Source organism: Dermacentor albipictus, chromosome 7, assembly GCF_038994185.2.
Source record: "Dermacentor albipictus isolate Rhodes 1998 colony chromosome 7, USDA_Dalb.pri_finalv2, whole genome shotgun sequence".
NCBI lineage: Eukaryota > Metazoa > Arthropoda > Arachnida > Ixodida > Ixodidae > Dermacentor > Dermacentor albipictus.
Window position 1 is genome coordinate 12,525,001 of NC_091827.1, and position 25,590 is coordinate 12,550,590.

The window sequence follows — 25,590 nt, forward strand, 5'->3', positions numbered from 1 at the left end:
GAGGAATGAATAAAATAATATGGTCATCAATGAAATCGGTTTGATTCAATAAGAAATTTTTCTAAGGCGAAGCAAACATTCCTGTGTGAGTGCCCAAGCACAGACGCTCCGAAAGACAGCAGTACCGGAGTGTTCAATGGCAGACCAAGCTGTCGCACTGTAATTTCTAATGTCATTTTCCTCATGGAGGAGAAACGCCGGCATTCCAGTAGGTAGTGCTCAATCGTCTCTAATGCATTGCAAAAATGGCACAATGGGGATATTGCCAGACCAGATCGGTGCATGTAAAAATTTAGAGATGGGACTCGACAACGTAGTCTCGTTAATGTAACCTCCGTTTGTCTTGTTTTGCAAAACTTCCTGCTCCAAGGGAATTGTAAGTGGCGTAGTTCCAATGATGATTTGAGGTTCGATTGAGATGTTAAAAGGATGTATCTTCTGAACCTGGCGGACGTGATAAAGCCCGTTGTTGGAAGAAGGGGAAGCACTGGGCCGCTGATAGAAGCCTTGGCCAAGCTGTCTGCCATCTCATTCATAAATATGCCTTTGTGGCCAGGTACCCATATTAATCGTAAACTTCTCAAATGACTTGGAGCCAGTGAGTTCAAAGTTTTCAATATGTGTGTCTCGCCGGGAGCAGTAAGTGAGGTGCACAGCGACAAAGAATCTGTGATTATTACCGCCGTTGACCTGGAAGACTGTAGCTTTCGTAAAGCTAGGACAACAGCTAGGAATTCCGCTAGGTATATTGGAGTGAAGTCGGGAAGCCGAATAGAAAAAGACCAGTCCAATGATGATGAGAAGATTCCAACTCCTGCCTTTTCATCAATCTGCGAAGCATCCGTTGCTATAATTACGTTAGTGTGGAGTTGATTCAAGTGATCCTGGAGTAAGCCGTTAAGAATATGTGAGGGAAGCTGCTTTGCATTATTTGGGTATAGGTCATCATAAGTAATAACTAGTGAATTTGAGATTCTGTTTTCCGTGATTATATCATTTATATTTACGTCTAACGGATTCAATAATGATTGCGATACAATGACTTGTGGCGTGTGAAACCGTGGCCATCTGACTCCAAAAAATTGGACTCGTTGTTTGATGAAGATCGACTGAGACCTTCTTAGTGGGGATTCATAGAGCCTTATAAACGCTTGAACGGTGAGTATTTTAAATCTCATTTCAAGGGAAGGTAATCGTGCTTCCTTGTAGAGTACAGCGTTGGCTACAAACTTTGGAAGCCCCAGACATAAGCGAAGCGCTTCCCGTTCTAGCAAAACTAGTGGGCGTAGCTTGTAAGCCGCGGCGCCGGAGAATAATACACAACCGAACTCTAGTATAGGTCGAATGTACATGCGGTAAATCATTATGAGTGTGTCTCTGCGTATGCCCCATCGATAATTACTTATCCTTCGTAATATCCCCATTGCACGAGAAGCTTTTGAAGTTATATGTTCAATATGCGGATGCCAATCAAGATTACCATTATAAATAATTCCAAGGTACTTGACCTTTTCCACTTGTGGGATAGTGGAGTGACGGTATGAAAGGGATATAGTAACTGGGTCTTGTAGGGGAAAGACAAGAACGGCACTCTTATTTACATTAAGGGACAAGCGAATACTGTCCAGCCATGCTTCTAGCTCGCATAAGTATTTCTGCAAGCATTCGTACAGTGACTGAATATCACTTGCTGATGCAAAAAACGCTATATCATCAGCGTAAACGTACGTGCTTACATTTTGATGATGAGGAATGGAGCTGAGTAGGATGTTAAACAGCAGCGGGGACAAAACTGCCCCTTGAGGAACCCCGCGTGTTTGTCTGAATTTTCCCGATGAAATTCCGCTTTGTGCACAGTAAAACTCCCTGCCCTGCAAGAACTCTGCAGTCCACGTCACGAAGTAGTCTGGCAATCCAATATCCTGCATCCTTTTTATTAATAAAGGGTATTCCACACTATCGTATGCTTTAGAAATGTCTAACGTGACTAGGGCAGCATATTGTTTTTGGTAACGAGCCAACTGAATTCGGCTTTCTAGGTCGATATGTGCGCACCAAATGGACATCCCTGGTCGAAAGCCAATTTGGCAGGGGCTCAATAATTCTCTTGTGGTTACAAACTGAACCATACGTGCGTTTAATAATCTTTCTATTAATTTTACGAAATTTGATGTTAGAGAAATAGGCCGAATATTGTCTAGGACAAACCCTTTGGTTTGGTCTTTCAGCAGAGGAATCACCTTCGCAATTCTCCACACAGGAGGGAACCATGCATATTTTACTGAGTAATTTATGGTATCTAACAAGCCGTTAGGAGCGACTTCAAAGAGAAGTTTAATCATCTTGGTAGTGACTCCATCGTGACCTGGGGCTGCAGCTGGTAAACAGGAAACGGCTTGGGACAATTCTGACATGGAAAACTCTTCGAAATCTTCTGAAGTGCCCTGCGCGTAAGGAGAGAAGGGAAGAGAGGTAGCGAAGCGGGTCTCTAACCCTTGCGCGATAACATTTAGAGAGTCAGCTTTCTCACTTGTGGTTAAAACTACCGACTCCCAGTTGAAGGGGCGTGGAATCATTTTTTGGGATCTTAAAAACCGAAATAATGCACGCTTATTATTTGCTTTCGAAAGGAATTCGAAATGTCGGACATTGTAAGCGTCTTTTGCCTTACCTACCGTTCTTTTAAATGTTCCAGCAATAAATTTATAGTTTTTCCAGTTTTTCGGGGATTGGTTATGCATGAGTTGTTTCCATGCAGCCTTGCGTCGCTTGTAGTCCCGCGAGCAATCGTCATTCCACCAATTTGTAGAAGCAGTGTTTTTACATGCCTTTACCTGGAACTCTGATCTTTTGCGCGAAGTATCAATGATGGAGCAAATATCCTCGGCTTGCAATGGAGAATTTTCCATTGATTTGAAAGTAGTCCGCAGGCAATTTTTAAATGTACGGTAATCCACAAAAGAGTGGATGCGAGCCTGCACGGTGGACTGCGGAACTACCACTTCAAACACAACAGGCAAATGATCGCTTGTAGTCCCGACATTCACCGTTTCCCATGCGGATGTGGGAATACCTGGACCTGAAAATGTAAGATCCAGCACAGATATGAACTGTCCGCGAAGAAACGTAACTGATCCCGAATTTTGACACGAAAAGTTATTTGTGATTGCCCAGTCCCATAGACGCTTTCCGCACGAGTCTGTCCTGGATCCCCATGATACATGATGAGAGTTGAAGTCACCTGCCAAAATTATATCTTTACCGCATTTCGCCATAACCGAGTCTAGTGGGTGAGTATCCTGCACACCCGAAGGAAAGTATATATTGACTAATGAAAAAGGCCTACTGCCAGGGAGAGTAATTTCTACTGCTAGAATTTCACATTCTGGAGACATCAGCTGGAATGATATATTTGCCCTGTGGCAAAACTTGCTTGAGACCATAATTAACAGTCCCCCACCTCTAGATGGGCGATCTAGGCGGAAGGACCTAAAATTGCGCAGAGAAAATTGTTTTTCAGGGGATAACCAGGTTTCTTGCAGTAAAATTACATCTGGAGAAATTTGAGACGATAGAACGTTTAAATCTGTAGAAGCAGCGAATACTGATCTGCAGTTCCACTGCAATACCCTCATCTACCTTCCAGTGATGAGAGCACCGCAGAGGCCACAGCCTCCTCCAATATGTTACCCTTCGGGTTGACTTCAGGGAGGATTTTCTTTGATTTACTAACTATGCTCGAGCTCGAGCATAGTTAATATGCTCGAGCTAACTATGCTCGAGCGATACAGGCCGACAGACTTTCTTTTTCTGCTTCTTCTGAGGGTGATGATAATGATGACTGTAGAAGCTGGGCCTGACCCACCGCAGGTGTGGAAATTTTTCGGAACACATCCACAACGGGTCAAGAGATATATTTCCATTAGCAGTGATTGAAGAGGAATAGGTATTAACTGTAATTTTTTTTTCATTACCACACAGCAGCTCCAATGCGGAACCCAAAAGGGCAATTGATAACTAGTGATGGTGATTTTGATAACGCTGTTACACACCAAGGTCGCCTGGCAAGCTAGGGCTACAATTTCTTCGCCGGAGCGTCTCTTTCCATGCCATAAACATCTGTCCGCATGAAACCAACTCGCAGAAATATTACTAAATTACTCGACACTTTCATGCAGTCCTTCTGTGAAAAGAAACTGTTCTGTGCTTTCATTAAGAAACCCTTTTCTTGTCCTGTTGTCTAGAAGCATCTTCCTTTCAGAACAGAAGCTGTTGCCCGACTAGATCAATTGTTTCATACAACCCACTTCGTTGCACTCAGCGCAAAATATAGAAGCAGCACGGTCGACCCTAAATGCCCATGCAGTAGTGTAGGCCAACCCCGTTATTACTCCACATAAGAGGGCGGCTCTTCCGAGTGGCTAAATTTTTACAGCAGAGACCTACTACTAACTGATCTGTTTGACTGGCATCACTCAATGGTGAACTGTAAACGAAACCCCAACGAACGAATATTGACGTTAAGATAGGGTTAGCCCTCTTTATTAATCAACGTCTTCTAGAAAACGGCAGGTAAAACGTAGGCAGCGAACGAAAAAAACTTTTACTTTGTTACAGAATACCGAAAGGGAGATGGTGTCAGACCCGATTTATGAATGTCAGATTTAATTATGAAATCATGGCAACGAAAACTCGGAAAGAACGATACATCACCTAAAAAGGAAATGAAACCGAAGAGTATTAAAAAATCTGGTTCACGCAGTGCAAGTACAACTAGCTTTCCATGAATGAACGACTCCAGTGAACAATCTACTAGAATTTCTATCTACTTGAATGATTTTAAATACGTTGTGGGACACACGAGTATTCCGTCGCTTCGCTGTCTTCACACAACTAACGGATGTTCATATCAAGCAGGACACAGACTAACTCAGGGCAAACCTATCGCTAGCCCAGCCGCCTTGCTTAAACGTGATACATTCTATTGTAATAACTTCTGTTCTCGCCTGTTTCATCGTTTGTAGCACGTGATTATTGTTGTATTTTTCGTGACCAAAGCGTCGGGTAAAATGTGTACCGCCGTACTCCTAAAGGCCTACTGCAAAAAATTTGGACCACGTAAAGAGCATAGTTTAAAATAGTGTAGATATAAAAGAGGCTCCGTACAAAATTTGAGGTTTGAAATATGAGCGGAGTCTTCTCTAAATGCTCGCAAAAATAACCGCCTTGGATGCCGAAACTGATGGTAAAAAACGCCGGCATTACCACTCGCCGGAAATGACGTATGACCTCCGAGATCAGCTGGCGCGCGTAACTAAGATTCCTAGATAAATCACTAGGGACCCTACCCGCAGCGCTGTGAACAATTTCGAAGGCAATGTGCTGGAACCTACGTCATATCGACAGCATACCAGGAGCACACGTGGCCTGCTTGGGTTCTGTGTAAAGGCTGTTAGCACGAATACTATGGAATTGCCAGCCCTGCGCCTTTATCAAGATTGCTTTAGTGGTATACATTGCTCATTTTTCACAAATTTCGCCACAGCAAATTTTTTTTTTTTGCAGTTGGCCTTTAACGAACTCACTCGTCTTTTCAACCACTGTTCACAGCCATGCTATGTGTTACGAGGACGCTGCGCGCAAAGCTATTGACCGATCCGCTCATATGCTTCATCCTAGTAGTCGCTTCGGGTTCATTGCAATGGTTAATTAAATGCTTATTCCAATGATTCATTCCAGTGGTCCTTTCGACTGATCGAAACATCACTCTGTCCTCCACTGCGATCTCTCCTAAAGCACCAGGGTCATATTGTGACGTCAAGCCCGATGAATAAATAAATGCTTGAAACGACCCAAACTGGTTAACACAAGGGCTTGCTGGTTCTCCTGGTTGCGATATTCAACCAAATCTCCATTTCGCGGAGCACCACTGCTTCTGCTGTATATAAAATGCTTCCGTAATAAAATTAGCCTTTCGGTATTGAAATTACTGATCTACACGCAAAACGTTCAGTAAAGAAATTGCAAAGCCTATTGAATCAACACGTGTTTGCTCTTAGGGCCTATTTTTCAGGCTACGAAGCAAGCTCGTGGATATTGCCCACGTGTTTTAGCGGGTAATAAAGTGGCAGTGGAGTTATTTCAAAGACGTCCAGTTGTATGAAAGGGATTTTTCTAAAGGCTCGAACAGTCTCCTATAGTCCTGGCCCTATGGTAGCTTTTGATTTACGCTAATGGATAAAAGTATCAATTTTTTATTATTATTTTTTAACACCGACACCGAAGCATGTTCGATCATTGCGGCTCGAACAGTCGCGCATGCCCTGTGACTGTCTCCTCTGAACACACATTCACTTATAAATTTTACCGCTGCAAAAGCCGAGTTCCCTCGTTGTACTGCATAGAAATATTTTATTCACATCAAGATCATCCTATTTATTTATTTATTTATTTATTTATTTATTTATTTATTTATTTATTTACTCAATACTGCCGGCAATCTTTTTTGACCGCCAAGGCAGGAGTGGGTACATTGCATTATAGGTTATTTTTAGTACAAATCATTGTCGTGTTGTGCCAATGAAAAGACAATCAAATACAGAAACACCAACAAGAGCAATACAAATACAATCAACACTTATTAGCATATGGACTCTTTCTAAAGAGTAACAAAGAACGCGCATCAATTAGAAGAAAGGGACAACGGCTGTTAAAAAAGATTCCGACGTTTACAGGTTCACCACCTCATTCAGCAGCCCGTTCCATTCAACAATAGTCCTCGGGAAAAAGGAACCTTTGTACTCATTTGTTCTACAACGAGGTAGTAAAACAGCCTTGCCGTGTTTTTTACACGTAGGTCGTGACGTGTTATATTGCATGTATGCTTAAAAATCTAGTTTTACTTGACTGTTAATGATGTTGAATAGCATTTTTAGGCGGTGCAACTTTCTCCGTGATTCGAGTGTGCAAAGACGGGACCGCGTATAAGGATCAGATATGGACACCTGCCTACCATAAGCGTTGTAAGCAAAGCGAAGCACTTCTTTTAATACGTTCTATGCGGTTAGCTTCTGTTATGGTACGTGGATCCCACACTACATCTGCGTACTCAAGTAACGGGCGTACGAGGGACGTGCATGCAACTAATTTTGTTTCACTGTTACAGTGTTTCAAGCGATGCCTGAGCAACCACAGTCGTTTCGACGCTGCAGAGACGGTATTTTTAATATGAGACTTCAACTTAATGTTGAATCCGTCATTATACCGAAGTATTTGAACTGGTTAACAAGGGTGATTTGGTTATTGTTGGCATTGTACGCGTAGGGAAGTAGGGCTTTTTTACGAGTTATTGTCATTTCAGCGCATTTTGAGGTATTCAATGTCTTCTTCCACACATGGCACCCGATAGTAATAGCCATAAGGTAGTTGTTTAGTGTGGCTTGATACTTGTTTGTTTCGATGGTGCGGTAGACAATGCAGTCGTCTGCAAAAAAAGCAGCTGCGTATGGAAGAGTCGATGGCCAGATCATAGAGATATATAAAAAAAAGAAGGGGCCCAAAGACGGAGCCTTGAGGAACCCCAGAAAGCGCCGATGCTGTATGAGACTTCGATTTAGCTATTTGTACGTATTGATGGCGTTAGAAAGGTAAGAGTCAAGCCACATTACAAGGTGGTTGTTAAAATAAATATTTCGCACACCATTCGGCGTATCTGCACAACAAACAGTTTGGAATATCGTCCGGTCCGGATGACTTCTCTGTTTCGAGGTGAAGTGCTGAAAAAATCGCCTGTTCGCTTATGACAAGGTTAGGTATATATATGTTGTTGCCTCTAAATTCGGCAACCGTGTCTCTCCCACGCAGAAATACACTGGGAAATGGGTCATTAAAGGCTGACGCTATTGTGCATGTGTCCGTAATGAACGAGTTGTTCAGAGAAATTTTGGTTACAGGTTCTCTCTTTATGTAAGGCGCTTCCAAAACTTTTGGGGGTCGCTATTAAGAAAGTTTTGCATTCTGATGTTAAAAAACTGGCACTTCGACAATCTAATATTGGCCTCGAGCTCCACCACTGGAAAAGCTGGCGCCACCGTCGGCGTGACGTGCTAGGAGGGATCACGTGGACATAGCGGCCGCGTCGGCTGCTTCGGGCGCGCCGAAGCGAGCTGAAAACGAGTTTAAATTTTCTCGTACGCTGCGGTCCTCATTTAGTGGCAAAATTTTCCCGCTTCGAGTGTCTCCTTTACGATGATTGAAAGCACTACAATAGGTAGTGGCGGCCTTTGAAGGCGCGCAACATGGTAGGCTACTGCTCGGTGCCGCAGGGCCGGCCGCACGTAACGGAGGCCGGTGTCCGCCTTATTCACACGTAGCCGCAGGACAAGGAGCTGTGTGAAGCCTGACTCGCGAAACATAAAACCAGCAAACAGTCATCGGCTACAACTCGGGTATGCAGCAAGCACAGACGCGAGGAAGATTTCTGCTACGGCGCCGGGTCTGCGATGTTCAGAAAACGCGCACTGAGACGCTCGCCCGAATCCGCTGCCCGACTAATGTCATGACGGTTTGGTCTATGAACTTGTCGATGCTCTAGATACTGGCAAGTTCAGTAGAGTGGAAAGGCAGCGGTAAGAAGCACATTTAAAAAAAAGCATGGCATATGGTCATGTTTGTGTTATGAATTAATGCACTGGATTACAAAAAAGGAGCAGCGGAAAATCGCACGCTGAGAACACCGATAAACATACAGTGCGACGCAACTCGAAAAATAGCATTGAAAAGTCAAAGAAGTTAGAAGAAAAAAAAGATTGAATCATCGCGATGGCACATCACAGTCCCCGTAGGCGTCGAAGTCTCTACAATGAAATTATTTTTGAACAGCTGTGATAGCGCCCACGCAACAATGGTTGCTTGTATACTGCCAATACTCATATTCTGCGGCCTAAAGCTCATGGCACGGTGCGAAAACGCGCGCGCGGAGAAAGCGAAACAGTACTCGGACAAGCATGCAGACGCGCAGTCGGTCGCTGCGAATCTGCGCGACCGCTGCATTGAGGCTTCATTCTATTACGCTCCATTTAGTTATACAAACACTATAAGAACATATTTCACATAGTTTGCTCTCAGAGGTTACCTGCCTTTCACGCAAGCAGGCGGTTCGGGAGACTCTATCGCGGCGACCACGCGCAGTGGCGTTCACTGTACGTATTCGGTAAAGAGATAGCGTCTGTAAACGACTGTGTGCTGTCAGTTTGCCCAAGATTATTATTTAGACAGTAAGAAACTTCTCTCGTTTCGAAACTACTTACAGAAATGTCCGGGAGAGCTCGCGCGTGGTGTTTTCAGTGAGCGCTGACAGCAAAACCTATGAGGAGCGCGCCACGTGATCCCTCATACTACGCCAGCGAGGCGCTTCCGATAGATGGCGACTCCGTAACTCCTCGCCGCCAATTCTTACGGAAGTTCTATGGAACAACCTGCAAATTGTAGCTTTTTTCTGAACGAGCACTTGACAAGCGCATAATGCGATGGTTTATTTGAAGGACTTCACGTATAATCCAAGGGTTAGAGCTGTTCACTTTCCTAAGTTTAAGAGGGACAAACTTCTCTATAAACTCATGAACCGTGTGCTTCAAGCTCAGCCATAAATCATCAGCACTAGACGTACCACCCGCAGCCATTTTATCTAGCATGTCATAGTTCAGTTCGAAGGGCTAAAATGCTGTTGTCAGCATGATTAAGGTCAGGAAACGTGACTTTTGTCCCTCGCGTCTCGGGCCGTCTGAGGTTGCTTGTAAAGAGCACCATGTTATGGTCAGACATTCCAGCTAGAATATCGATTGTTAAACCAAGCCGACCAACCGTATCATAAACAAAAACAATGTGGAGGCATGAGCATTTGTCTGGCGTCATTAGCCTTGGGGCGTACACCACCAGCTTCAGATTATAGGAAAATGCAATATCAAGGAGTAACTCCCAATGCCGATTTGAAGGCTGGGTGCACAGAAGAACCCAGTTTGTTTTAGGCAAGTTGAAATCACGACCCATAATGATATGAGCATGGTGTTTGTTATGTTCGCCAAGGAAATTGTGCAGCGATTCCAACGTGGCTATGTCAGCGTTCGGAGGCCTATAGACGGCACCGATAAGCATACTGAGAGTGAAAACCCTGAGCACGAGCCAGACCATTTCTACATTCGTGTTGTGGCGTACCAAATAGTAGTCTAAACATTTTTTTTATTACGACTGGAACACCACTTCCCCTTGAACAGCGGTAAAGGCGAATAATTTCATGCAAATTTGGTACAGCGTCGTTATCACTAATGCTGTCATGAAGCCAAGTCCCAGTCAGGATGGAAAGATCTGGACTGTACATGTGAAGAAAACTTTCAAGTTCATCGCACTTGCTCATCATACTTCGGGCATTTACATTGAGCACTGAAAACAGGTTTATTGAAGAGCTGCTTTTTGAGACTAAAGGTACTGTCTTACGATCCGCAACGAAAGTGCGTCGCGAATGCAGCAGCTTTGTCACCGTGCAGGAAGCGGCACTCTTTCATTTCTTTCGTCTTCCCAACAGAATTGTCTGCCATTAACCTTAATTTTGTCGAAAAAATGCATCACTTTGTCGCCTTTACCTCTGTGCTCTTTTGAGCTATGCCAAAGCTGTTTTCGAATATGTTGCACAACTGGTGAAATATCTTCTGAGATGCAAAATGCCGAGTTTCTGAGTTTCCTGAAGTTTTTAATTATCTTGGCCCTGTCTCTTCCATCTAATAGTTTTAGGATAACCGGTCGGCGTTTATTCGCAGAAGGCCTTGCAATTCTATGCCTGCGTTCAAGCGGTACGTCGGATATATTGAACAGATATTGAAATATTTCGTTGCAAACTGTTTGTTCGAGGGACTGCTGATTCTCTTCTGTAATTTCCTTCACGCCATATATGATTAAGTTATTCGTCCTGCTTCTGTTTTCTAGGTCGTCTACTTTCAGAATTAGATTGTTAACTGTTTTTTGCAACAGGTCAACTTTCAGGGTGTAATCAGTCACAGTCCCAAACAGATCATTCATTTTTTTTCTCAATGGAAGACAGCTTGTTAGTAGTTTCACAAAGCTGGTGATTCGTAAAATTCGCGCTTTGTTTTAGCTCTCGTATTTCGTCTAGTATTGTTTTAAGCATTTCCTCGGGGGCAGATTCTGGGCTGGTTTCTATGTCGCCACAGGAAGACAGCAAATCAACAAAACAGCAGTAGGCAGACACCAATCGTACAAGCAGGTGACCGTGGGCACGGCAGAAGCACGAGACAAACGTTGTCGCTACGACACGTATATACTGAGCGTTGGTCTCTCACCTGGAGAAGAGACAAGAACGGGTTCGTGGTACGCATGGCCTCAAACCTTCCGCCGTGTCCACTGCTCGGTGACTGCGAAGCAGTCGAGCGTTTATGCTCACAAGGGGCTGGTGTCAATGACGCTGGTTGGCGATGCGCAGCCATCCACGAGGGCCAGGTGCGCATGCCCAAAAGCTCATCGGTGCTATTGCGTGATCCTGAGCTGTGCCGGAGAACAAGCTGCTCCATCATATCAAGTTCGAATGCTTCGTAACATTCTTCAGTCGGTGTAGCGTTAAGGTAGGCAAAAAGCACGGCCCAAAGAAGAGAAACAAGAACGGATTCAAGAGACGCATGGCCTCAAAGCTTCCGCCGTGCCCACAATTTATTTCAATACCGCCAAATAAATAAATAATAATAAATACCAAATAAATACCGTGCCCACATTTTTTTAATATTGCCAAAATGGCACTATCAATCATGATATCTCTTTAAAACATTGTCTCTGTAGGCTCATTTATTTCCATATTATTTTCTGGCTTTCTACTTTAGCTTGCCCAATCTGCACTGTCTCTTCCAAGTGCTGTCTCCAGTCCTTCCTTTACCTGCCAGTGTCATGGCTAATCAACCGTAGTAGGTAAGCGCCAGGGAATGAGGAGCGAGCAAGCAAGCCTCGTGCGGCGCGTGGACCTCGTTCGCTTAGCCGCAAGAAGAAGAAGAAGAAGAAGAAGAAGAAGAAGACATCCGTCCGGTCGGCAGCAAATTGCAATCCACTACGCCGCAAGGGTTGAAGGGCTCCGCAAAAAAACCGCGCCCGAGGAGGGAACCAGGGGTTGATCTCTCCTCTCTCTCCGATCTTGTCTCCTAAATCACGCCCGCTATCTCCCATGGCCGGGACCCGGGACCCAGGGCTGCAGACCGGAGCCGCAACCCCGTGGCGACGGTTCGCCATTGGAGAAGCCCGATCTGCAAATGTTTTGTCGCCGAGAACTCCTGCAGCGCCGCGCGACGACGTCCGGAAGTCAAAGCCACGGCCTCCATCCCGGGCAGAATGGATGTCACCATCGAGCGTCGGTGGTCAGCTGCCCTTGTCACCTACCATCATACCCTGGGAGACCGAGGCAACCGACACGATAACAGCGGAGGGTGTAACGCATAGCGACTTCACTGACAAGCCACCTCTGTTCCTCGGCCTCATCCCAGACGATGACGAGGGCTCACTCGAGTACTCCGTCTACATGACGGCCTACACGGTTGGCTTCGCCGCCCTGCTGCTCTTTATCACGGTCGCTGCGAGCGCCTACTTCCCACACTGCGACAATCCTGTGAGCTGCTTCGACCTAAACAGTGAGCTACAGCGCAGCAGACTTGTCGACGTAGACCCGTGTGATGACATGTTCGAGCACGTCTGCGGCCGCTGGGCCAGCGTGTACCCTGAGCAGCAAGACCTGTTCGAGGTCCTCAACAACAGGCTGCGCGTCTCCTTGCTTGAGAACATCGATCAAGTGAACGCTCACTCCCGTGACGCGGTTGATAAGGCGGCCGCTGCGATGACCGCGTGCATGAACGTCCCAGAAGCTGATATTGATCACACCGCAACTATTCGGCAGGTGCTGCGTCAACGCGGATTAACGTTTCCCGCCAGTAAAAAGCGCTCTACACGCGAAGTGTTCGGAATCCTCATCGCGCTCACCCTGCAGGACCTTCTGGGCGTTTTCTTCCAGCTCAAGCTCACACCATACTTGAAGGCAGAGGATAGATTCGTCTTCGAATTCAAATACGCCGAGACCATGTTCAGGTATGTCACGGACGTGGAAGTGCTCGAATCATGTGTCCGTGCTTACGACCCGAATCTAGAAGGCGCTAGGGACGTGGCAGAGAGGCTTGCGAAAGTGGAAAATGATGTCAGAACCATCACAGAAATTCATTCTGGTGGGAATGAGCAGCCGCAGTATTACAAGTTCTCGGAGATGGATGACGTTTACTATAACAGGACTCGCCATGAAGTTTACGTGACCGCGCAGTGGTGGCTTGATGAAATCAATAAGCATATACCTGAGAATTCAGTCATAAATATGGCGTCAGAAATTCTCATCAAAGATCATCACGCCTTGTTTCTGACCTTCGATGTGCTCAGAGCGTATTCCACCAGCAGCTTGAACCTCCAGACCTATATAGCCTGGAAGGTCATCAAGTACCTATCGTATGCGGCGTCCAGCAGGATGTTTTTCTGCCACTACAATTTAACCAACATCTACTGGATGAGTACTTTCGCCAGAGCACTCGACCGATGCACGAGCTACATCAAGGTTGTCATACCGCACGCCCTGCTCAAGTTACAGGTCAAGCATATCCTAGACGACGAGACCATAAACTACACCAATACGATCGCCGACCGCATCAGGTACCAAATGGAGGTCTCTTACAATTTCTCGTGGTTCGACCAAGAGTCGGCAAGAGGTGTAGTTCAGCGCCTTCGGTCCATCCACCAGATTATTGGCATGGCCTCAAAACTTCGCAGTAGTACTGCACTGAATTCCTACTACTCTCATATACCGAAACCCGATGCACCATTCAAGTTCGTGGACTGGCTGGTCGAAGCTCACCGTGCTGTGGCAGCGCACAAGAAACGCTTTCTCCAGCCCTCCCCTGATGGAACGGCCTCTATCAGCCGAGACGACTGGGACCTGACGGGAATATCGGTGGGCGCCTTCTACGTGATCGTGTACCACATTATCTACCTACCCGGCAGCATACTCCTGCCACCGTTCATGGTTCCGTACGGGCCAAACTCGTACAACTATGGCGGGATCGGTAAGGTAATCGGCCACGAATTGACGCACGCATTTGATCCCAAATACCTGGACCTCAACCCTAGGGGCGAGAAGCAAATCTTCTACACGCCTCAGTTCCTTCAGAAGTATCAGGAACTACAGAATTGCATCGTCCTGCAGGCCAACAAGTTGACCCAGAGTGCCGTCGCCGGAAACAACTCCATCAGTGAGGCCTTCGCCGACAGCGCGGGAGTTGAAGCCGCCTACCTTGCGTACAGGGCTCTGCCAGAGTCTGATCGCCAGGCTGGATCGGGGTACTACACAGCAGACCAGACCTTTTTTGCCGGCGGCTGCTACATGTTTTGCCAGGCTGAAGATGATTACTCGGAGCTAAGCATCTACCTGCCGCACAGCCTTCGCTGCAAACAACCCTGCATCAACACGCAAGAATTCGCGAGCGCTTTCGGCTGCAAAAAAGGATCGCCGATGTTCCCGCATAAGCGCTGTGACGTGCACGACTTTTTGAGGATCACACAGGGGGGAACGCGCTAAGGCCATGTCAACGTGTTGTTCAGCTTGTATTTGCGACGGCGTGACATTAACTGTTGTTTCTTCTGCCGCCTCGAAGTGGTTGCTTGTGTGCGACTTTCCAAGCACTTGGTAGAGCGAAGCACGAGAGTTTAGTCGCTGCGCTCCTTTTTATGCTCCATATCTATGATATATCGCTCTCAGTGCAGCGTCATGTTGAAGATCCGTGTTTTATAAGAGCAATGAAGAACGATGGCATACAAGGGCATTTCCAGTAGGAGATCTCGACTACCGATTTGCACTTGACCATATTGAAGGATAGTGTAAAGTAAATGCTATTTGATAGTTAATTTGTCTTCCTAATCTTGCAGTATCTTTGTAAATTTCATGCACATTCACGAAACACGTGTTTTGCGGCATGTTTCCCCATTGGTTTGGCTTTGCAACCTCCTTTCAGTAGTGTAAAGGCTGCTTATAACATCTGATTTTTTGTTACACCGTGTTCATTGTGAGCTCAGCGCTGGGCGATCCAGAGAAAAAAGGAAAATAGCTTTTGTGTTCCACAAGGTTGCCTAATTCTCGACTTGTTTTGTGCTTCTCTAAATATGCGTGGCTATCTTAATTTGCGAACAAGATTATAAAATTGATTATTACCTATATTGCTGTCATTCATCTGTCTCAGTGGATAATCCCACAAAGTCCATGCAGATTTCGCTCAAATGTTCATTTTTTTAGTCTGCTAGTGAAAACCTTGTTTGCGCTAACAAGCTGTAGCAATACTTTCGACGAGTGGCCGGCCGATCAAAAATATTGCCTACAACGGATAAGCGGCGGCATCCCGCTTCGGCGTTATAGCTGCGATTTCTCTCATCGGAAAGCACGCCAACGCACATCGTCCCCTATACAGTGTATCTCGACTAACGTTAGCGAAATTGTTCAGCGAGAAAAAAAAACTTTTCTCAAAAATACAATGCAAGATACAATGATAAAACCTAAGCAATCACTCAGACACCGTAGGTTTCATAATTCTATCTCGCACTAGGATTTTCTAGCGTTTCTTTTGTTCGTTGAACGGATTGGCTAACGGTAGCTCACACACTAGGTAGACACTCGTTAAGCGTCTTTCGTGTGCGCGCTTCCATAACGGCTAATCGCGCATCGCTTCAGAAAGCAGGTGCTATTTCTATACCACGTTTCGTACATCAAATGCAACGCTGTGGAAGCTACGCAAGAAGTGCGGTCCCCAAATTTTATAACTCCGCGCGTTCCGCCTATGCTTCGCTGGGCGCCAGCGGCGTTTGCTCGCACGAGAATGCACGTGAGGCTGTCGCGACGGGTTGCAAAAAAACAACTAAAAGCAAATTAATATAAAATAGCGTGTTAGCAGTCGAATGAGCGCATGGCTTGCCTGCTTCTAAAGGTAAAGACTTATCTTCATTCAGAACTGACCTAGGATAAAGAACATTTTCACAAAAACTGGTCAAAATACACTCAACTGTTTCTAAGTGTGAACGCAGCTACTGCAAAATTTATCTCTAGCCTCCACAGCGTTGCACCTGATGTATGAAACGGAGTATAGCTTCGCATGTAGAACGCACGTTGTGATTTTTGACAACTTCCATATATGTTACCTGAAGATCAGAAGCTTAGTGGTCACATATTATAGACTTAGGGGTATCGATATTATCTGTCTCTCCGTAATGATTCCTAGTTGCTTTCCACAAACGTTGAAATGAAGGGCACATTGAGTCCAGAGCATCACGGATGGGACTACACAGGAGCCATGATAATTAGTACCAGTTTATTAAAATCACTTATCCAGTCTCTTTTTTGCGCCAGATGAGCGGCTGTTAACGTTGTCGGAATAATGAATAACGCATAGTCTTAGTTGCGTAGATTAATACATGGGCCAAATGCCCCAAAAAAGGGCAACAAAAAATGCAGCTTCATCCAAGGCGAAGCGATGAGAACGATGGAGAGCTTTAGCGTTGCGCTGAAGGCGTCTTGGAAAGCTGGGACGATGAGGAGACCCGTCAACCGGGGTGCAGGCCTCGCACTCATAAGTGCACGGGAGGAAATCGCAGAAACCATCGCCGTTCATCAGTGCCCCCCCCCCCTAAAAAAATGATTAAGTAGATTTAGCTCGGCGTGTACTACTGTTCCTGCTATTAGCATGCCTGCTCAACAGAAACGCTAAGTTGTGTGCGCACAGCACTGATGCTAGCAGTGGGAAGTAGAACGCTGGCCAGGCTCCAGCAGAGCCAATTGAGCGCAACGTGACTCTGCGTCCTCGTCGATTTCGCAGCCGAACGCACTATGTATCTCTGGAGGCATTTTAACCCTCCACGCGTCGGCCGCTCGTGTGCCGTCAATATCGGCACTGCACGACAACGGCAATGGAGACGGCGCCAGCGCGCTTCGAGCCATTCGTGCCGTCGATGAAAAAGCTCGTGTGCTTCGATGTTGGTGCAGCGTAACGGATCCGAGCTTGTGAATATTGTTAAGGAGTCCCCCACTACGGTGTGTCTTGTGATCAGATCGTGATTTTGGCACCTAAAGCTCCATAGTTTAGTACCTTTATTTTTTTCAAGTCAGTTAGGCTTTTTTTCATTTCGGGTCAGGGTGGCAAGCATAGGTAAGGAAAGGCCTCACCGCGATTTCAGAATATGTTAGCTCACTTGCAGTATGGGCCCAATATGCGTAACCTCTTCGTAATAAGGTAGAGGAAGACAGGCTATTTAAGAAAAAAAAAAGATGTGAAAGGTTTGCCTAGCGGGAGTCCTATCAAGCTACTCCATGTGCACTCGATGATAAATGAGTTGATGTACACAGGACATATATGCACTTGGCACACACATAGCCCACACGTAGCACAACGTACAATACTGAAGTGTCTCGTTAACATCATTGTCTCGGAAAAGCTAAGCGTGCCTTCATAGTGCAAGACGTACAGGTGGCAGTAGTTCACGGTCTTGGTGCATGCTGCCGCTTAAGGTGTGAACCAGCTGAGGTGTAAATAGTGTGGTCATTCATGTTATGAACTAAAGGGCGCTGACCATTTCTGTTACGGCCGTAAAATAACTCAAGATACTTATTCCCTCGCCACAAACTGACTTACGGTGTGCGCTGCAAACACGTTATTGGATTTCTCCTCGAGAACGAAGGCGTCTACTAATTCAAGACGAGAGAAAATCGGATACTATTTGTTGGTCGCAGTTAAGTGGCGCTAACACATCAATCCAAGATGCTCAATGAGAATATTCCATTAACTTCAATTGTTTTATGTAACACTTGGTTCAATAAACTTTACATGCTTAATATTCACTTCGCTCTAATACGGGGTAATAATTGCACTTCAAGCTTTTTTTGCTGAAGCTGGATTTTCTAGAACCCATTTTCATAGGCATTTATTGTGCAATTGAATACCACGATAGTATATTCCCAAGTGTCTGCTACGCAAAACTTCTTAATTTTCTAAAGTTCACAAACGACGTTTGTAGGATCGTTCTTTGCATATGTAATTATTTTCAGAGCGCAATGGTCACCACATAGTGGAATTATAATCATCTAGGAGCAAGGTCACTTGAAGAAGTGTGCATAGTAAGTTTTTTTTGTTCTTGTCACGCTGTATATTTACTTGCAGCAACGTTTTCACAAGCGAGAACCCCGCGTTACTCGTTCAGCATGTGGCGAATTCGGCCGTCGCTTTTCAAGACGTATTTTTCGTTCTTCACGGCAAGACACCACCATCACACCTTCTCAGTCCTCCTTTTATCTCTCCCCTGTACTTGTTAGCTTCAATGGCCAGTTCAACAGTGCCACTGCCCAGAAAATAATCGTTCGTCACGATGTTTGTGCATTTCCAAAAGCGCTCCCTGAACATGTTTGTCACGTTGAAATTGACAATTTCCGCCAACTCGCGCACTGTGTCTACTTGGGATGGAAACTTGACCGTCAGCTCGGCTTGAGCCGAAGACAAAGTTCCAGGGAACTTCTTGCAGGCGTTTTCTTCGAGGTATTCTACAAGATAGTTGAGATCTTGCGCGTCCGCCCAGTTTTGAACTACTCCCGGGCACAGGAACTCAGAGTAGGGACCTACGTAGTCGTAGTTATACATCAGAAACACGGTCGGCTTATTTTGTTTTGCCTGTTTACCACATCCACCAAGTAAGTCTTCAAGTGTGCTGTTGAACAGTGTTCTCGGTGCCGCGAGTTCGCCGAGGGTATTTACAATCATTTGTACAAGCATTCGATGACGTTCGTTGACTGGATCGATGTAGCGGTCGAAACCAAGAGTAAACCTGTGGAAATCTAGTAACACAACTTCCCCCATGGTTTCGACGAAGCTTCGGACCTGCCGCAGAACAGCCTCCAGCGTAACCTGTGCCTTGAACTTATCGTGAAACATCCAGAACACGCCGTCGACGAACCCAACTCTCAAGTCCAGAGACCTGATTCCGAAGGCAAGCTGTTGGGCGATAGTTTGGTCTTGCGTGAAGATGAAGTCCCCCACGGGCCAGTCTCGTCTCAGGCGGTACATGGCGGAATCGTGAGTCCCTGGCACAAAGAGCTCGTCGAGCTTGAGATTAGAAAAGTGGCAGCAGCTCTCACGCATCCACCTCGGATGCCCGCGAAGGCAGGATGATTCGATGACTACGCTGCTGTTCTCGGTGACGTCGACTTGTAGTAGGACGGCCCAGTACCCGAGGCAACTTCCGGTCATCACTCGTTCGGTGCTGTATTCCGGGTACTTCACCGACGTCGTCAGTCGCCCAGTGCTTTGTTTCACGGGGTACAGCTGTGCGTCATTCCAATTATTTGACCTCGGAGTTTGCGAGAGTAGAGCGACGAAAGTCTTGTTGAGGAGGTCGACGTCCACGCCGTACCAGTTGACCTCGAAGTGACCTGCTTTCCTGAGTGCACCTTCGTATGACGACACCGTGAGATATACGCCGCGCTGTTTTAAACCTGCAGTGATAAACAGAACACAGTAAAGTAATACCAATGTGATTCAGGAATCAGAACTAAGCGCGAATTCTAGCCATAAGACTTAGCGTAAAATGGCGGCTCGCATATGGCGCTCAGGGGGATATCGCCAAACATTTATAATAGCGAAAATTGTTGTTCCGAGAAAATACGAGGACAATGGAAGGAAGACAGCGATTTTTGTTCATTGCGAAAAAAAATCTTGCTAATATGAAATACCACCTTGGCCAAAGATACAACGTATTAAGCGCCAACTTTCGTGCCTCACCATAACGCGGGACGCTTGTACGTGCACATCGTCTGCATCACAACTATGGAACTGCGCCAGGAACTCATTATGTTTAATGAGCGAGTATAGAATTTAAACGTACTTTAACAGTTCACTACAGAAAAGACAGACTGTAGTTATCTCAGTGTTTAAAGCTAGAGTATAAATTAGCGGCCTCACTGATCTCGCACTGGATATCAAAGCGCTCATTTCTTCGTGATAGAGAAGTTACTCAAATTTATGTACCCACCTGTACTGTGGACGTGAACTGAGGTTAAAATAAGCAGGCAGACCACACCCGTGACGTAGTTGGCCTTCGTATCGTAATACATCTGCAAGGAAAAGCGAGTTAATTTGTTAAGTAGTGCTGACATTTTATTGAGCTTCACAGAATCACACCCACATCTTCATCGACTGTCAGTGTGGCATTGGTTTTCGTGCAGGGGCGAAAGTATGCAATCGTTACAGATTAATATCCAATTTGAAAGGCGCAAAGATAAACCTATATTGTATCACCCTTCCAAGCACGTAAACCACGATTTGTCCTGCGTTAAACTTGGCAGGGTGTTACCGAGTATGGGAGCGAAAAGCGCTTCAAACATTATTAGGTAGCCTGCAATTTGTGTCATTAATTTATGCAAGTGAACGTTCTGTTGTGGTATTTCATCAATCAAAACAAAAAAGTTCTTTTTCGTTTTTCGTTTTCGAATAAATTGCTATAAAGCTGTCAAGTAAGGCTTCACTGCACCTAACGCGCAAGATTTCGGTAGCACGACTTCGTAAATTTCAGCAAGTCAACACTTTTGCTTCAAAGGCTTCAAAGCAAAGCACTAAGCGCATCTACGAAGCTGATACCGCGTGTACTTTACGTCGTAATCGTGGCGCTCGCTACACACGGTATGTAAGCAAAAATTATTTGACTATTCACCTTGTTGTTTTAGAAATCTTCAGCTCACTTTTTTTTTCGCGAGTCAACTAGGTGTCGGCTGCTAAGTACTTGTAGCGAAATTCTGGGTGCCGCCCTGCAAGCAAGCCAAAAGTTTATTAACACTGCTCTGAAGGTGCACTTCAGAACAATGTTAATAAAAATGATGCACGGTGTTTCTTTAGATTTATATCCATGCTTCAAGCAGAGTATAAAGCGGTATCAGCGTACCTTTGGACGACGATGAAAAGGAGATACGCGCTCTTTCGCACAGCGCACGTGTCTGATGATCAGCGTTTTCTCTCGGCAAACTTGAGCAACGCTCTTATCTCCTTATCGTGATACGTCATCCGATGTGGATGACACGCAGCGATTGCTTCCTGAAGTGGATGCCTTCGTGAACAGATGATAGCGGGGCTCCTGCGGGAAGGGAGACAAGAGTTATCGTGAAACCATGCTTGTGGGGTGCACACTAATATATTTTTTTTACAATGCATAACATAACGGCTCAATTAGTCCAGTCACTGATCTGCCCGCGGAATCGCTTCCCCAAAAATAGAATTACCGGTACTTGTTTTAATGCGATTAACGTTCTTTCAGAATTTCACTAACTTTGCGGCATCTAACATCTCTCACATTCTCCAGAGACCCCAGTTGTCTACCTCGCTTTGACCACTAGGTATGGGCTGTCTTTCCGAGCACGCAACAAGAGCCATTGGTTGTGTGTCAGAATAGACAACTGGCTGCTGACTTCGGTCTGGCATGGTAGCCAACTTGGGTTACCGGGTACATGCCACTGGGTATCTATGTATAGAGAGCAATTAAGTACGACAAGTTTGTAATGAGCACTCTGCGTCTGTGCGTATTCTAACGTGGCGCTGCACGAGCGCAGAAGTAGAAGAATGTCGCGCGCGAGGGATTGGTAATCGATCGTAATGCAACTTGTGTATCGTGTAGTATGTAGATACAATAGAAATTATATCTATTTCACATAACTTTCGACTTGCAAAAGTCCAAATTACCCGTTTTTATTGAAATCATATTTCTCAAAATAAATATTACATTTTATTTAACCCTTGCCCCGCCCAGTTAATGGCCGATCACCGAAGGAGGGTTGCGCCAAGTCATTAAGGAACAAGAACAACAATAAGCTTCGCACCGTCCCATTTCCTTTCTCTTCCCTTTTCGCCATTCGCATGGTAAATGAAGCCATCACATCCGTAAAAGCTTTGGTATAAGTACTGTTCACTGGGCACCCTGGACAATCCAGTCCTACAGGACGTTCGAAGAAGCAGACATCTGGTCGGACTACCGCCAGAACCAACAGCCATGTGTTACACACTTGGCTGTTGATGACTGATCGAATGATGGCTGATCGCTAAAACTTCTTTGTTGAGTTTGTAACTGGCATTATCTAATCAGAGAGCACATGCGCAATTCAGTTCACGCGTGAGAGCCTTGCGTACTTACCGGTTACTTCATGTTTACAATCGATAGGAAAGCAGGGACGACTACACTCACATGCTAAACATTAGTAAACAAGTTATTGCCAGAACAAAAATATTTCTCTGCTGCAATGGTCAGCTTGTGGCAGAGTACAAGGCTGATTTCTGGTCTGATGATTTCGATGTTCAACGCAATCTTGCTCGTAACTGTTCGTAAATACTATGTGCGACTCGTCCTAACCGCATAATATGGTCTAATACTCCTGCGTTTTCGATGGTTTAGTCATGATACCATATAAACTTTATGTGCCTGATAATCCATGGACAACGAAATATTTGGCACTTGCTCAAAAGTAGGACGCAGCTACATTGGAAACCCCATGTGCGGGTTTCCCTGAAAGACAGCTTCGCAGTGGAAAAGAAATTTTCCCCAGCCCATACTTCATTTTTAATGTCAACTTTTCTTTTCATGGGGCTTCTTACACCTTGCAGATCGCCACAGATCTCATTTGGTTACATATATACTTGATATATCTGACTACACGTTGACAAGAAATTCGTGCAAATCTCTGTAGACTAACTTGCTTAATCGTGATTATTTGTCGATGACAACGTTTTCAATGCAATATACAGTTTTTACTTCACCAAATGGTGTTCCTCCAACCTTGGTTCTGCGTCTATGAGCCTACGCCTTGGAATATGTTGAGCCTGATTACCTCGCGCAAGCCTGAGCTTCTGAAATTGCACTGTACTGTGCAGCCATTTTATCTGCTTCCAGTGTAAGGAAGAATATGCGGTTGTTTTTCGCTGGGCTGTGAACAAAAAAAAATTGAAGAAACACAAGCGACTGTTCTCTTGAAAAAACGCGGACTGCTATTTTACTGCACAAAAAGGGCAGAAGGCTAATCCGGCGCACTTGGAGGTCATAGCTTTGTTCTCTTTACGTTTGCTAGATATGCCTCGATAAGATGTCTGGTCTCCAAACTGTCGAGGAGGTTGTCCCCATGACGGCTTGCGCCGTCCTTTGTCCATGTGGTGATAGCGACTTCGGCACATGAAAGACGCCCTGACCCGCCCTTTAGAAAGTACCGGCGAGCACAAGAAAACCCTATGCGGCAAAGTATTTCTCAGGATATATCCCTCACCCTGCGCGCGGAGCCCAGACGAGTCTCGACTTACCGTGAAAGCAATGGCCGCGGACTTAAAGGAGCTCGTGCATAACGTCGTCGAGGCGAACTCGCAAGACCTGTGGCAACTGAGTCGTTTCGTATGGGAGCATCCCGAGCTGGCTCTGAACGAGGTGCAATGCCACGACTGGCTTACAGGCTTCTTGGAACAACGTGGCTTCCACGTGACGCGTAATTATCTCCTGGACACAGCGTTCAAGGCGGAGTTTCACGCTCCTGGCGGGGCAGAAGGTAGGACGGGGCGGGGGGGGGGGGGGAGGGGGGGGGGACCTCATTGTGTGCGTGATGAAAACGACGGGCGCATTTTTCGGTGGCACGTACACCTGTCATTCCGCATCTGCCCTCCTTTATGCCTGCCTCTACCGCCGACAGCAGCAGTGAAGCGTGGGTATTAACAAGAAAACGCGAGGAAAACGTTTGATGATCATTAGCGTTCTCTCCACGCAGACCTGACGTGTTCTAAAGGTACGTACATTTGCGGGCACTCGGGCGAAACGTGAACGTTCAACGTAATTCCATATGCAATGTACATTCCAGAACAGCAGTTGGCACCATGCTTTCGAATGCGCTAGCCATCGACCGAGAAAACACTCTCCGGTACATGTAAGCTGAATTCGTGCGACAAGGCCGATGACCGGTTCAACCTGCGGATGAGCATGACGTAGCTCAGTGCGGCCGAATAACGCCATTCGCAAAAGTGCCCCACAAGATCTGCGGCAGCCTGAATCGGCTACGCGTCCCGTCGTGTGAATCAAGCTTTAGTGACCGCTTATCCGATTTTGACATATCGGGCTCGAGAAAAAAAAGATTTTAGGTTTTAAGTTCAGGGAGATCAGAAAACGTGTAACACCTTCAACATGAACCCAGTCGCCCAAATCAAGGTGTTGCTACAGTCTCCGATGAGCTCCTATATTGACAAGACCTTGCTCATTTAATCATAGATCATCAGAGCACCTGCCGCAGTTTAGGAATTGGAGCTGGTCATTGTTACAAGCATCTGCACTTGGTCGAAGTCCGCCTCAAGTTCAGGTAGCAAATGGGACCCTTAATGTAGGGCAGCAAACCGGACTCTTGTCTCGTTGACCTTCCTACTTTTCATCTCCTTGCTTTCTCTCTCTGTGTATTCAGAAAGCCTTATGTACATTGTTAAGTCTCAACACGACCAAAGGCAATAATTAGACATTTACCGCGAGGCAACCCCCCCCCCCCCCCGTTCATCTGTTGTCGTGTTGACAACTGTTGACAGTTGTCAGTGTTGACATCTGTTGTCGGGTCAACATAAGACCATTCTCTCTGAACCTGACAACCTGGAGTAATTGATGAAAAGGGCTAACGTCGACTGCTACCATGGTAATGGCTTCGACGTAGGATTCCCAGGTTTCTAAATATGCGGGGGCGAAAATACAACATCGGAAACGTAGTTCTACGGAATAGTGCGATATCATGGGCGGGATATTGCGACCAATTTGACGATCGTGACTGGCCGCGATACAGTCATCAGATTCCCTAGTCTATTCACTTAGGCAGTAGGACCATATTAAAAGCGGAGACCTTTGGTACAGTGGGTGGTGCTCACGTGTCCTTACGTGAACTGAGACCTTTAATATGCTCCTGCATAGAGTGGGCTTCCGTATCTGGAGCCAGTGTTCTGGTCCAAACGCCACCTCGAGCCGCAACAACATGCAGTGGCACAAGACTATGTAACGTACTAACGTACTGTGTGACAGGTTGCAATTTCGTGGCAGAATTAGTTCGAACAGCATGTCTGAGAGTGGCGCTTTCTTGTGGTAGAGTGTTCTTCACCTGTTGGTTTAGTTACTGTCGTGCTACCGGCACTCATGAATGTAATGGCCCAGCTGTGTGGGGTGCTCTTCTGCTCCTCTCGTTTAATCAAAGCGCATTCATGCTCAGTATTACCCCATGCTGCCTCATGTCAGCGCTCTAGTAACTCTACTTCTTAATTCCACTTCCAATGCGGGTCCAGAGGTAATTGGTAATGACCTCTGAACTTTGCGTGTACAAGCAAGCACCACAGCTCAAGCTTGGACCTCCGGGACATTCTGGTTCAGTCCGCAAACATTGCGTTCGCGTCGCACGCAATGAAGGTGCGAAGTTTTTCTTATATCTACAGGTTTTCAGATGTTTTA

At 45.9% G+C, this 25,590-nt stretch overlaps 4 protein-coding genes across 5 annotated transcripts in view; 2 read left to right on the plus strand and 2 right to left on the minus strand.

The window, feature by feature from the left end:
- The window catches only part of LOC135904422 (tetraspanin-33-like), an 18,777-nt gene extending 14,964 nt beyond the window's left edge, over positions 1 to 3,813 (minus strand). Inside the window, exon 1 of the mRNA XM_065435220.2 lies at positions 3,774 to 3,813. The gene's annotated coding sequence lies outside the window, so the exon portion shown is untranslated. The remainder of the gene's footprint in view (positions 1 to 3,773) is intronic.
- LOC135904424 (xaa-Arg dipeptidase-like) overlaps positions 1 to 25,590 on the plus strand; it is a 141,017-nt gene that overhangs the window by 105,070 nt on the left and 10,357 nt on the right. The window contains exon 1 of one of the 2 annotated variants that reach the window (XM_065435222.1): positions 23,446 to 23,674. The exons of the other annotated variant lie outside the window; for it this stretch is intronic. Within the exon in view, the coding sequence (XP_065291294.1) occupies positions 23,446 to 23,674 (229 nt within the window). Of the gene's footprint in view, positions 1 to 23,445; positions 23,675 to 25,590 lie in introns of those variants that run through there. 2 annotated transcript variants of the gene reach the window in all.
- Positions 12,218 to 14,656, plus strand: LOC135904466 (endothelin-converting enzyme 1-like). Its single transcript, XM_065435282.2, has one exon. The coding sequence runs from the start codon at positions 12,218 to 12,220 to the stop codon at positions 14,654 to 14,656; it is 2,439 nt and encodes an 812-aa protein (XP_065291354.1).
- LOC135904423 (PI-PLC X domain-containing protein 1-like) lies at positions 16,415 to 23,571 on the minus strand. Its single transcript, XM_065435221.1, has 4 exons — positions 23,436 to 23,571; positions 21,043 to 21,231; positions 20,137 to 20,218; positions 16,415 to 19,600 (listed from the first exon to the last, which is right to left on the minus strand). The coding sequence occupies exons 3-4, from the start codon at positions 20,216 to 20,218 to the stop codon at positions 18,363 to 18,365; spliced, it is 1,320 nt and encodes a 439-aa protein (XP_065291293.1). The 5' UTR covers positions 21,043 to 21,231; positions 23,436 to 23,571; the 3' UTR covers positions 16,415 to 18,362.

Excerpts from the sequence above, each read along its gene's own strand:
- LOC135904466 (XM_065435282.2), top strand. The coding sequence starts at position 12,218 with ATGGCCGGGACCCGGGACCCAGGGCTGCAGACCGGAGCCGCAACCCCG.
- LOC135904423 (XM_065435221.1), bottom strand. The coding sequence starts at position 20,218 with ATGTATTACGATACGAAGGCCAACTACGTCACGGGTGTGGTCTGCCTG. Across the intron at positions 19,601-20,136 it reads AGTTCACGTCCACAGTACAG|GTTTAAAACAGCGCGGCGTA; the intron begins GTGGGTACATAA and ends TTATCACTGCAG.